Source organism: Linepithema humile, chromosome 1 (genome assembly GCF_040581485.1).
Source record: "Linepithema humile isolate Giens D197 chromosome 1, Lhum_UNIL_v1.0, whole genome shotgun sequence".
Classification (NCBI taxonomy): domain Eukaryota; kingdom Metazoa; phylum Arthropoda; class Insecta; order Hymenoptera; family Formicidae; genus Linepithema; species Linepithema humile.
In genome coordinates this window covers 17,053,078-17,067,832 of record NC_090128.1, presented here as the reverse complement: position 1 = coordinate 17,067,832, position 14,755 = coordinate 17,053,078, and the positions used below count along the sequence as shown (strand labels likewise).

Below are 14,755 nucleotides of genomic sequence, written 5' to 3'. Positions count from 1 at the left end.
GTCATGTGTTTCTTGCATATTTTTCAATTTGTCCCAATGTTTCTATTTTATATGAGCGTCCAGATGATTATAAATAGAAAAAAGTACATTCCACCACAAAATTATCTCTTTTTGTTCAATATTTATATGGCCGATTCCAAATAATATGATTCTTTTGTTGTTTTTCAAAATGTAAACTCAAATGATTTTCTACAGATTCGGATGTAGACAGAACATTTGCGTCACAAATAACGCACTGTGAATGTGATTTGTTTAAATACTTGAAATACATCCATGGAAATTTTATTAATTTTCTTTCTTGCTCGTATATCAAAGTTTTTTTATGATATCTTTCCATATGATTAGAGAAATTTCCATTGGTTATATAATAATATATGTTTTCACAAAACATGCACTGCGTTTTAAAATCCGGCAGTTTAACAAAATATTTCCACAGATGCTTTTTAGTTACAATCCTTAATGACTTCGACGTTGTGTCCTTTTGAAGTGATGAAACACGTTCTGACGAACCAACTGCGTCACGTATTTCTTGCGTATTTTTCAATTGGTCCCAATGTTTCACTTTTATATGAACATCCAGATAAACTGAAACACTAACAAGAGACCGTTCACAAGTGTCCCCTCCCGATTTGATTCTTCTTGAAATATGTTGTAAAACATACAATTTGAGGAGACACGTATTTTTTTAGCGGCCCTAACTCAAATTTAAGGGGTGAAACACCCCTTTGAAAAAAAACGGTTTTTTTCTTTGTGTGTAACTATCGCCAAAACCGTAGGAGATATAAAAAAATGTTTCAAATAGAAGTTGTATGGCTTGTAATGGGCTTTATAACTGTGTAGTTGGATTTTCAAAAAATGTATTAGGTCCTTGAATAAGTTCTCGCTGTTTCTTAAAAGATGGCGTAGCGGCACTCTGTGCATGGAATTTCGTACGGAAACGCATCAGCTAAGTAGTACTATATGTAACCTCAAATTCTAGTAGATACAGTTTACCACAGTGTCAACCACGTGTTTAATTACCTATTGCGAAAATGTCTACTTTTGTGCCAAATAAAGTGTTTTTGCGGGGAATTTTATTGCACTGCTTTATTCAAAAGAAATCTGCAGCTGAAGCACACAGAATTCTTGTTGAAACATATGGTGACAATGCTCTGTCGAATACGACATGCAGAGACTGGTTTAGGCGCTTTAAAAATAATGACTTTGACCTTGAAGATAAAGAACGTTCTGGAGCACCGACAAAGTTTGAAGACGAAGAATTGGAGGCATTGCTTGATCTAGATCCATGTCAGACGCTAGTAGAGCTCGGGAAAACATTGCAAGTAGATGCGTCAACAGTTTCAAAAGCGTTAGGAATGATCCAAAAGTCATTTTGTTACATGACAATGCTCGGCCACATGTGGCAAAACCAGTCAAAACTTACCTGGAAACGCTTCAATGGGAAGTTCTACCTCACCCGCCGTATTCACCGGACATAGCCCCCTCGGATTACCACTTGTTTCGGTCGATGGCGCATGGTTTGAGCGAGCAGCGCTTCCATTCTTTCGAAGAAACCGAAAAATGGGTCGATTCATGGATTGCGTCAAAAGATGAATCGTTTTTTCGACGGGGGATTCAATTACTGCCAGAAAGATGGGAGAAAGTGGTCTCTAATGATGGACAATACTTTGAGTAAAGTTATTGTAAGCCTTATATTTTAAATTAATGTTTTTTTTTAACAAAAAAAACAGCGAGAACTTATTCAAGGTCCTAATAATTTTTTTAATTTACCCCCACCTCTTATTATTTTTTCAAATTTCAAAATTTTTGTAATGACAAAAGTTGTAGCATTTTTTACGCTGAATTCAACCATATATGATTTTATTATGTTCGGAAATCGCATCTTTCAAAAATGAATCATCAGTATCACACTATATGCGTTGCGCTGCATGACGCATCGTTTATACCGCACTTATATTGCGCAATAGTCGTTAAATAAATATGAAAATAACATGTTATCACATATTTGAGGAAGAAAAGTTAACTAAAATTGTTGCTAAAGCATCTCTTCTACATTACACCTTTATAGATAATCGCTGCATTTTGTGCGCAGCGCGTTGTCATATACAAGTTTGCTATCAGCGCATATTACACTTTGAAATTTCGCTTGTAGTGACTACAGGAAAATAATTTATTTTTGAAACGAAAACAGTGAATGAATCAATCTATTCAACATATATCCACTCTGACTCTACCCTCTTGGCCCGACTTGACTAACAATGAATTGAAATATAAAATTCTGTACAGTTTACTCTTTTTCAATAATTTTAATATACTGCAATATATTCTACATACTATTACATTCTATTAAATTACTACGATTTTTTTAAACTATGGTATATAAAATCTTGAAATATAAAATGTATATCATAAGTATAATTATAATATATACAATAAATAACCTTTTATATATATATATATATATATATATATATATATAATATATATATATATATAAAAGTATCGTAGTAATTTAGTGGAAAGTAATACTATGTATATATATACATAGTATTACTTTCCACTAAATTACTACGATACTTTTAAACTATAAGGTATATAAAATGTATATTATAAGTATAATTATAATATATATAAATAAGCTTATATATATATATATATATATATATATATATATATATATATATATAATTATATTTACATATATATAAGCTTATTTATATATATTATAATTATACTTATAATATACATTTTATATACCTTATAGTTTAAAAGTATCGTAGTAATTTAGTGGAATGTAATACTATGTAGAATCGCAGTATATTAAAATTATTAAAAAAGAGTAAACTGTACAGAATTTTATATTTTATTTCATTGTCAGTCAAGTCGGGCCAAGAAGATAGAGCCAAGGTAGATATATGTTGAATAGATTGATTCATTCACTGTTTTCGCTTCATAAATTATTTTCCCGTGGTCACTACAAGCAAAACTTCAAAGTGTAATATGCGCTGATAGCTAACTTGCATATGACAACGCGCTGCGCACAAAATGCAGCAATTATCTATAAGAGTGTAATGTGGAAGGGATGCTTTAGCAACAATTTTAGTTAACTTTTCTTTCTCAAATATGTAATAACATGTCATTTTTATATTTATTTTGCGACTATGCACAACACAAGTGCGGTATAAACGATGCGTCATGCAGCGCGAGGCATATAATGTGATACTAATGACTCATTTTTGAAAGATGCGATTTCGGGACATAATAAAATCATATATGGTTGAATTCAGCGTAAAAAATGCTACAACTTTTGTCATTACAAAAATTTTGAAATTCAAAAAAATAATAACAAAGGGTAAGGGTAAATTAAAAAAAATTACATTTTTTGAAAATCCAACTACACAGTTATAAAGCCCATTACAAGTCATACAACTTCTATTTGAAACATTTTTTTATATCTCCTACGGTTTGGTGATAGTTACACACAAAGAAAAAAACCGTTTTTTTTCAAAGGTGTGTTTCACTCCTTAAATTTGAGTTAGGGCCGCTATAAAAAAATACGTGTCTCCTCAAATTGTATGTTTTACAACATATTTCAAGAAGAATCAAATCGGGGGGGGAGGGGACACTTGTGAACGTTCCCGTAAGTAATGCATTTTTATTACAAATATTACACTCCGCTACAAAATCATCTTTCTTTGTCATATATTTCCATGTCCAACTGCAAAATATATGATTATTCCGTTGTTTTTCAGAATGTGAACTTAAGTGATTTTCTACAAATTTGAATGTAGACAGAACGTTTGCATTACAGATAACGCATTGTGAATATGATTTGTTTAAATATTTGAAATACACCCATGGTCCTTTTATAACTGTTTTCTCTTTTTCGTATTTCCATATTTCTATATGTTGCTTTGCCATATGTGTGTGTTTTTAAGTTTGCATCTTTTAAATATATAAGTTTATTTTCGCAAAACTTGCACTGTGCTTCAAAATCCGATAGTTTCACATAATATTTCCACACATGTTTTTTATTTGCAATATTTAGTGATGTAGACATGTCCGTTTGAAGTGACTAGACGCGTGTAACTGAATACGATGAACTAACACGAACTGATACAAGAATCTTTCTGTCGATGAGTATAGTAGAGAACGAAAGAAGACGCATAATTATTTTCCACTTGAATGTAAATACTAATTTGTCGGTCAAATCTAGCTAACAACGATCAAAACACACAGTAACATCTCATGCCGAGTATGTATACACGGAGAAAATTTTATCAAAAATTACTATGTACACACTGAGAAAAATGGTTTTATTATATTGACAAAATTCTTCTGGTTTACCGCATTTTAGTCAAACGAAACAGAATTTTTGGTTATTGTCACAAAATTTTACACCTTATATCAACACCGTTTGGTTAACTTTACTATAAGGATTTCAATAAGTGTTTTCTTGTTGGATCTACAACACTTCTTGTTATACCCAGATAGCAATGCCTGATGATCAGATTTCATCACGTCATGATCTTCAGATATTTACCGCAAAATTATGTATATTTTGTAATCATATTATGATGATACATATCATGAGCACAAGTTAACATGCACATGAGGAAAAATGTGAGCTCACATATTGATGTTAAATTGTCAACTCATGATAATCACAAACTGATTGCAATAATTAATTATTATGTGTTATAAATTTTGTACATTCAATATTTTCGTCATCATTATAGAATTCAAGCACATGATCTTCGTGACCCATTTTGCATGATAAAATGTGTTTTATGTGTTTACATTTTTAAATATGAAATAATATTTTAATAAATATTACAAAATTTTCAATGATTAATATATATTAATAATAATTAATAATATAAAAATACAAATAATATTAGGATATTGCTCTTCCTTATTAAAATAATGATCGTGTTGACATCAAGCTAATAGAGCAGGAGTCGGATCGAGTTGCTCAAAAGTTTATTTTATTAAAAATTGTTACATACGTTTCCAAGGAATGTAGCCATCTTCAGTGTAAAATAGACAACAAAAATAATTTAAAAACGCATATAATAAAAATAATTTAGTACATAAGAAGAGAAGCGTTGATAAGAACAATTAATATACAAACGCTCTCCGAACGTGGTTATGATTTAGGAAACGCATCCTCTGATACTACGGTTCGTACATTTTTTGTAGTTAGTCTTATTATATATGTGTGAAGCCATGGATCATCTTGAACGGCCCATCAAAATTGTGTAAAGAGAAATTAAAAGTGTGACATGTGTCCTCGACAGTGAGTGAAACTCGACAGTTTTATAAATATTTCTGTTTCATAAACTTGTTTATGTCGCTCTAATGCGCTTATATTGAGTGTACAATTAAAATAAATAGAATATACTTTAATAATCAAACGAACTTACCATGAAGTTCGATTATAATTATGCTGTCTCGTCCGGATGGATATAATTGTAGTAGCGTTCCGCTGCGCTATCCTCAACAGGTTTTGAAGCCAGATTCAAAAAACGCGCCGCCTGCCTGCACGCAGGCCGCGCCGTACTATCGCCACGGCCATCATTAGTTTAAAGGTAACAAATCTGGCAAAATTGGGATAGAACAAAAAGAAAAAAGAGGGAGGAGGGATACTCCATCCGGACGAGACAGCATAATTATAATCGAACTTCACGGTAAGTTCGTTTGATTATTAAATTATGCCAGGTCTCGTCCGGATGGATATAATTGTAGATATTCAAAGCACAGATTTGTTGTAGATTCCGTACGGTACAAAATAAAACGTTTTTTATTTGGATTATACATTTGATTATGTAGGAAAAGAAATAAATCTGAAAATCTATATGTTTATAAAAACTCTTAAGTACTATTCAAGACTGTGTCCTGAAAAGATGCGCCTCTAAGCAACGGGCGATTGTAGAAACGGGCAAAGACATTTGAGGAACTGCTCCAGCCAGCAGTACGCCTGATCTCGTCCAAACTAACACCTCTACTAGCAGCGAGAGAAGTTGAAGCGTGACGAGTAGAGTGTGCAGAGAAGATCCTAGTATTAATTCCGGCTGAGCCAAGCACCTCCTTAACCCAGCGAGCTAATAGGTTTGTTTTTTATTCCTGCACTGAGTTGAACTAGTGCAGTGAACTGAACCGAGTAGTGCGAGCGAGGACTGAGAGTACAAGCAGGAATAAAGAACGCTACAATGCAAAAGCATTATGGCGCATTACGTGGTACCTATGGAAATGTTAGATTCATCTGATGAAAATGATTTATTAATAGCAATTCCACTATTACAAGCGCCATTAATTGAAGATAATGATAGTAAGAAATATTATTATATTCAGACTTAGTATTATTAATAATATTGTAATATACGTACAACATAACCTATTTATTTATTAAATAACTTTTTAGAACATAATGAATTACAATTATTACATCCGTTGTTTGAATTAATAGCTCTAATTTTTATATACTTAACAATTTAACCTTTTCCACGTTTATTTTCAAATTCCCGGTTGCACTGTTGTCCTGTACTGCTTGCACTAGCTCCAGACCTAGGGCAGCCAGTTCCGTAAACTCTTGCACTAAATTCTGCTACACTGCAATAACGAACAGCGTCGGTAACAACAGTTCTGCAATAAAGAACGCTTCAGTGTACACTTTTTGAACTAGTGCAGCCAGTGCAGGAATAAAAAACAAACCTAATGTCTGAGCTGCCACCGGCCTATGCGGGGCCCGAAGAGAAATGAAAAGAGGTGAACAGCTTTCGCTGCGCAAGATGGATGTGAATTGTAAATAAAACTTTAATAAAGAAAAAAAACAAAGCTCTGGCTTACTTTGGAAGGGCTTGAACGAGAGCAAGGGTTGAGCTCTGCCGATTCCCGAGGTCTTTAAACGCGAAGAAATTTTAATGATTAAGAAATCCGCGAATTGAATATTAGAGATCTGGATGGCTGCAAGCGTCTGCATCCTCTGCGCGGTAGTAAGAGCAAGGAGTGTAATGAGCTTTTTAGACAAGCATTCTAGAGAGAGGTTCTCATAAGAGTATAGGGAGGCCAGATAGTTAAGAACTGGAGCTGGAGCCCATACGTAGTCGTAACGAGGGCGTTGAGGCTTCAAAGCCGCAACTCCTCGAAAGAATCTCTTAATGAGAGGGTGAGAACCTACTTCATTCGTCGAAACCAGCGATATAGCAGAACGGTATGAGTTTAGGGTGGCGTAGGAGCGCATCCCTAAAAACTGTGACGATAAAAAGTCCAAAAAGGCGGGCACTGACGGAGTAAAGTAGTTGATGTCCTTTTCTCTGCAGAAATTCCACCACAGCTTGATAGGTTTCGCATATTGGGCTATAGTAGCCTCTGAGAGAGAAGCGAGCATTGTAGCTACTGCTTGGGATGGAGTTCCCCTGTAGACAAAGGCTTGCCGGATAACCTCGCGGCAATCAGGGTAATCCTGTCCCAAGCTGGGTGAAATTTTCTGAAAGGAGATGATAACATGTTAATGTTGGGATTGAAGCAGATAGGGCGACTGACTATAATGCGGTTAAATAAGGGGAACCATGGTTGGACTGGCCACCACGGCACGACAACCACCCCCTCCGCTTCGTCGGAGATAATTTTACGCAGAACCTTTAAAATTAGGATAAAAGGGGGGAATGCATAGAAATAAAAGCTACCCCAGTGTAACGAAAAGGCATCGACTGCCTCCGCGAGAGGATCTGGAAGCCAAGAAACAAATCTAACGCATTTGTTATTGATGGATGATGCGAATAAGTCAATATCGAACTGCCCAAAACGATGATTGATTATACTAAAATATCGATGATCTAGGGTCCATTCAGTTCCCTCGGAGACTACCCTAGACTCGGCGTCTGCTTCGCAATTTTGAGCTGAAGGAATATATGCAGCATAGATAAAGATATTCCGGTCTGCACACCACATCCAGATTTCCCTAGCTAAATTAGATAAGAGTGGAAATCTTATGGAGCCCATGCGATTAATGTAAGACAGGGCTGTAGAGTTATCTACCCTGAGAAGAACGCTGGAGTTCGAAAGATGAGCGGCAAAACAGCGAAGAGCGTGGAAAACCGCTAGTAGTTCTAGATAATTAATGTGGAAATGCTTCTCTTCCGGTGACCAAAACCCGTGTGAACGCCCCTTGCTACAAACAGCGCCCCAGCCTGTAAGGAAGGCGTCTGAGAAGATCTCAAGGTCGAAGAGACCTGATCTGATGGGATTTTCTTGAGATTTGTCCGCAAAAATGTTCTTCCACCAGTGGAGATCCTCCCTGATCGATGAAGGAAGAGACATTTGAGCCTCGAAGTCGCCTTCTGTAGATGTAAGAGCCAAAAATTTTATTCTTTCTAAGATTTTTGTGTGTAACATGCCATACTGGACGGCTGGGCAAACCGAGATCAAAGAGCCTATAAAACTGGCTAAATAGCGAATTTTGCAACTGCTTCTGGCAAGGATATCCAAGGATCTCTGGAATAATTTCTCCCTCCTGTCAGGGGGGATGGAAACTGTAAAAGATGATGTGTTAAAAATAAAACCAAGGAAGCGACAAGAACTTGTCGGGGTGGAAACGCTCTTGCGTTCGTTAATGAGAAATCCTAAAGATAACAGCAACTGTCTTGTTGCCTTGATATTCTTCCGGCACTGATTATGCGATGGCGCTATGAAGAGAAAATCGTCCAGGTAAATCACCGAAGAGAAGCCTTTAACCCTGAGGAAATATGCTACTGGCCTTAAAATCTTAGTAAAAATGTAAGGTGCCGAAGCCAGGCCAAAAGGTAAGACACGGAATTGGTATAGATGACCGAGGAAACGAAAACGAAGAAATTTCCTATCGTTCTGGTGTACCGGAACAAGGAGATATGCGTCCTCCAGGTCAATGGAGGCGAGATAATCTCCTGGAGAAATAAGGCGAATAACGGTTTTCTAGTCCTCCATTTTGAAATGCGGCGCACGAATAAACCGATTGAGGTTTTTCAGGTTGAGAATAAATCTCCTGAGGGTTTTTCAATCAAGAAATATGAGGACAGATATTGACCCTCACAGTCCACGGCTGGCTCTATTGCTCCCTTAGTTAAAAGTCTGGCAATCTCCTGGAAACAGCGCTGCTCCTCGAAGCAGGATAAGAGAACTGAAGGTTCTCTGGCCTGAGAGAGTGGTTGCCGGATGTGGGGTAGCCTATACCCCGAAATGGCTTGTAGGATCCTTGGATCCGAAGTAATTATTTCTCATTGGGACCGAAAAAGGGCTAATCTGCCGCCCACTATTACCTCAGTGTTAACTAGTGTCTCCTCGACCTCGAGTGGGACCTGGGATAGTACGGACGGCGATTTGTGTTCGCCCCTGGCCTCTTGGATGCCGTCCTCGGGCGGGGCGCAGGGGCTCGGGCATTTCCCGAACTAGATGCAGCTGTACGTACTGGCGTTGTCTGGATATCTGTACCGGAACTCTGATGATTTCCTTAGACGATTTCTGCATTGCTGCTACCTTCTTTATTTGGTCTCCAAAGGAGGTCCCGAAGAGAAGCTTATCCGAAGGGATAGCATTTGCAGTGTCCTTGGCTGCAAGATTGAGTGCGGGCATGATTTGTGCCCGTCTAGATTTGGAAAGCTGATGGAAAAGGTCAGCCAGGATTCTGGCACCATCGTTAACCTTAGCCACTGCTAAACGTGCCTCCGACGTGAGAGATGATTGAGTGGCCGGGCAGAGAAAATCCGAAATGGCCTCGCCAAGGGCGCAAAGGGCCTTGCCAAGTTGATCCTGATTTTTGCAGGCAAAATCATCCCTCTTGATAACAGAGTTTCCCTTGAGAGCCACTCGACATTCCTGGTTTAATGCCGGGGCTTTGAGAAAAGCCGCTGCGTCCGGCGGAGAGTATTTTTTGAAAAGTTGATCACGTTGATCCGTGACAAGACCAGAACGTGTGAGATCCTGCCACGTCTGGGTTACTATTTCGTCCCAGAAAGAGACCTTCTCAATGTCTCGCTCTCCAAACAATTGTTTGGCCAGAGAAACGGCGGTGACCTCGCCGGAGACAGAGATATCCGGGAGAGAGCTAGCCTGAAGCAAACCTTGCTCAGGGCCTGGAGGAGGAAAGTCATCCTCGTCTGCATCACTTACCACTGCAACAGATGTACGAAGTTGATGAGACTGTCTGTAAAAGCAGGTTGTGTCGTCATGCCGCCTGTATTTCGCAAATACAGATCCAGCAGTATTCATACACACCTGATGGGTCCGCTGGCACAAGAGGTGCCTCGAGACCGACCTCCGAGTCGGATCTCGAATGAATGCGTGACCCTTGACTCGTCTGCGGGGAAGCAGAGAGAACAGACCGTTGCGGGGAAAGGCGACGGGGCGCCATAACCTCACTCTGTGAGAGGATGTCAATCAAATGTGACATCTTTTCCTCTAAACCCGCAATCCTATCTGCCGACGGTGATCTCCTTCTCTTTCTGGATGTGTGAGACGTCTTTCCCATTCCTGAAAAGGCAAGAATTCGTAGTACTGAAAAATGAGAAAAAAGCACGAGTTGAGGAATCGCACAACAGGAAAACAATGATGGCCGTGGCGATAGTACGGCGCGGCCTGCGTGCAGGCAGACGGCGCGTTTTTTGAATCTGGCTTCAAAACCTGTTGAGGATAGCGCAGCGGAACGCTACTACAATTATATCCATCCGGACGAGACCTGGCATAATTAATATTTAATAACGAAAAGAAAACATCTAATTTTATTATAACCTAACCTAATCTAACCTAAATATTAAAAAAACATAATCGTAAAATAAACTCATAAATCACAATAAATGTGAACATACATTGTCGTCATGTTGTGAACTACATATGACATACAAAATGCAATATTAGCTTGAACCTCATCCATCTATTCATTATTCTTTTGTGCACTTTTATGGATATCATGACATGTCTGCGTTCTGAGCAGCATATGAGCCCGCATCTGTGTCTATTCTTGTCCTCATGTTTGTGAAATATATGAGTACAATATGATCTCAAAATGCATACATTTTCCTATCTGGGTATTTACATAAATCGCAGCGCTCTGCAACAGTTTCGTCATCACTCACTAAACGGTTGATCAACTGTTCGCCGCATTCATTTGTTACACTGCTACTGCGCCCTCGCTACTCGCGGCGTGTATCGCGCGCATTAGATCTTTCGCGAAGCAATGGCGCTAAGCAGTCGGAACAGTCTCAATTGAGCTCGCTAAAGTTTTACGTCGCGTCGTGGAATCCATTACGGAATATTAATTAGGCCGATGGCAGAGAACGAGAAGTAAACACTTATGTCTGTCGTAGACGTCTATCGTGGACGTAAGCTATATGGTATATGGTAAAGCAGAGAAAAACGTAAGTCGTGAAAGGTTATTGTGTGGATACGTGTGGAAACGACTACGACATACATAAGTTCTTACGTCTCGATCTCTGCCATCAGCCTTACATCCGAAAAGTTTTATGATCACGTGGTGTTTTTTTTTTTTTAATGAAATATATGTATACCAGTGATATAATGTTTTCTACCGGGCTCGGGAGCCGGGAGCCTGGTAGGAAACATCATATCACTGAGTATACTTTAAACCAAAATATATTGTTAGTATTTTACAAAAACCACACCTATCCGAACTTGTTTTTTAACTACAAAGTTGTGTTAACCTAACAAAACGATATAGTAAAGTTAACAAGAAATTCTGGTAGAGTTTTGTAAATCTAACAACACAATGTGGTAAGGTTTACAAGAAATTCTGATAGAGTTTTGTAAATCTAACAACACGATGTAGTAAGGTTTACAAGAAATTCTGATAGATTTAAACAGGATGAAATTTAACAGAATCTTCTGGTAATTCCAACAACAAATTTGTTTCGTCCATTTTTGAACAAACGTACTAGTAGAATCAACCAGAATTTCTTATATCACAAAACTTTTTTTCCAGTGTGAATACTCGCAATTGTCAAAAGAAAAATAAAAAATAATTTTACAATTTTGCAATAAAATGCAAGTTTGACATATACGAATATTATAAATAAATATAAAATAATATTATTTGGTCGAAAATATTATTTAATAATTTAATCGATTACTGTTAGAAACTAATGTGTAAAAACGGTAAAAAAGTTGTAAGAAGCAATTTTCAAATACGATACCTTTAATATTCTAGCGACTCGTCTTACTTGGCATTTACCTCTATCAACTGAAAATAGAAAGATTTACGAATAATTAATTAGTAATAACTAATAGTGGTCTTCCACGCTACCCATGAGGTGCCACTAATAGCGCGCTAGATTTTTTAAAAGTGGATCTTCGCCTGTAGCCCTATTATATCACATTTTATTATATTCTATGTTTACAAAAAAGAGATATATAAGATAGATACAAGGTGTAAGGATGAAAGAAAGTCTTATAAACGTGGCTCCGGAAATGCTTCCTTTCCAAGTTATAAACGCTTTTTAATAAAATTTCTGTTAACGTAGAACGCATGTTAAAAATAATTCTGAATATTGTATTAACAATTGAGGGCCCGGATCAAAGAACTCGTTCAGCGCTCGAAATCCTGTAAAAGTATTGTCTCAGAGCATGAAAATTTTGAAAGTCGCAAAAGTTTTTTTTTTTTTTTAAATAGGCTTATAGAAAATGACGAAACGGAACTTTTTCTATTTGCCGTTTTTTTGTTCAATGCTTATTTTTAATAATAAAAATAAAAAATTGAAAAATTTTTATCCCCAAATTCAATAAGATTTTAAGATATAAATCGTCGTAATTTGGCCAAATTTTGTTGAAATTGTTTGAAATTTGGTATACGCATGCAATATAGTTTAGCAATGCCTACAAAACAATAAAGAAACTGAAAATCGCCTATTGTTTAATAATAATTAATTGCAAATTGAGGCCAGTCGGTACCACGTTTTTTTAGCTTCGCCGACAAAAAATATCGAGGGAACTTGAAATTTGAAACAACCTCCAGTGAAACATTTGTTCATCACTATAGAAAGAAGGTTTCTGGAAATTTTCAGATCGATTCATTGAAAATTCGCAGAAATATGCATTTATAAGAAAACACGTGACGCCGCCAATGACAGCTCCTTGAGCGCTGAGCACCATCAGGCAGCGTACTCGCCATTCGGCTTTCCAGGACTCCATTTTACGATGATTTTATTTTATTATACACATAATAATATAATGTGGAGAAGAATATAAAAATGAGTAAGTCATTTTATTTATAAACATTTATGTATTTTATGTTTACATACAAAATATATTTCTTTTTTCATATATATCCTTCAATATATTATTTGTTACAGTATTTTAAAAATAAATTAAATAGAACTATACACTGCGAAAACAAAATAGTTACAATTACCATAATTACACTATAATTTATAGTGTGTAAAAGAAACAACCACATTTTTATAGTTATTTCAACCATACGGATTATAGCTGATTTAATCATGTTTTTATAGTTAATTCAACCATAATGGATTATGGTTGGGCCAACCATAATTTTATAGTTAAATAATTGGTATAATGAAAACAAATTGGTATAAAGAAAACACATTGGTTTTAAAAAAAAGTATGCAGTTGCATGTCGCAAATTACATATTTTTTTTTTAAAGCAACTATGTGTTTTCTTTATACCAATTGATTCGTCTCATTATTTTGTGCATAAAAGTATTAAGGTAAGATTTCCGAAAATTGAATGTTTTACAAGATATTTTGTATTTTATATCAAAATGCTGTAACTTTCAAGCCTCATAACTCGAAAAGTACTTAATGAAAAATAACTTCATTATAGTGTTTTGAAAAGCTCTTGATACCAGCTATTAGATTTTGGAATCAAAAATAGGGGTTTCTATTTAAAAAATTTGATTTGACCTTGAAATGACCTTGAAGGTCACGAGCAAGGCCAAATCTAAGGTAACCATCGGATTGCCCGAAAAAAATCCTACAACTTTTGTCGAGGTCATTTTCCTCTGTGATGCGTATTTTTCAAATTATCCAGCCGTCCCGGAACTTTTGACACACGCTGTATATTGTGTATACCACAACATTTTTATCATTTTGTTTGCAAACGAGCTATCTTTTAATACTTCTTCTAACCGTTTTAATGCATTCATATTTATCAATGGCAGATCATATTCTGTAAACTCTATAAAATCATATGTTTCTTGATTATTATGCCGCATAATGCTTGATGCTTCCAATAACATCTGTATTTCTGGGAGTTTCTAAGAAGGTTCTAGAATCCTTTGGAAATGTAGTATTTGTAAAAGTATTTAAAATTTTCAAAAGTTCTTTCAGTGCAGAATGTGTAATTCCATATTGTATTGCCCATGCAGCCACAGTTTTTTTTTAAATTTTATCTGCGTTTTCATTTAAAGACTTATTACTTGTTTTAGAATAAAAATAATTATCATCATTTGTATTTATTGTTTCTACAAACTCTGTCAATAATGCACCATCATGTTCAATGGAATTCGATTGTGATGTGTCATCATCAACTTCATTGTTTTGATTTGGTAATATGTGATGAGTAGAGCCCGGATTTAAGTTCTCAGATCGAGCAACCGTAGCTAGTTCTCCCCACCATGTCGCGCTCGTCGAGCGTGTCGAAGTGAAGCGAGCTGTGAGGAACTCGCTACGGTCGACTCGAAATGGTACGTCGGCCGGCGGAAAATCCGAGCTCTAGTGATGAGCAACGTTATCATCTAGTACATTTCTC

At 36.4% G+C, this 14,755-nt stretch overlaps 1 protein-coding gene across 1 annotated transcript; it reads right to left on the bottom strand.

Annotated features, from left to right (window-relative positions):
• Positions 1-7,395: 7,395 nt before the first annotated feature.
• Positions 7,396-11,579, bottom strand: LOC137001910 (uncharacterized). Its single transcript, XM_067361202.1, has 3 exons — positions 10,252-11,579; positions 9,348-10,148; positions 7,396-8,924 (listed from the first exon to the last, which is right to left on the bottom strand). Exons 1-3 carry the CDS (start codon positions 10,502-10,504, stop codon positions 7,396-7,398), a joined length of 2,583 nt encoding a protein of 860 aa, XP_067217303.1. The 5' UTR covers positions 10,505-11,579.
• Between the last annotated feature and the right edge of the window lie 3,176 nt (positions 11,580-14,755).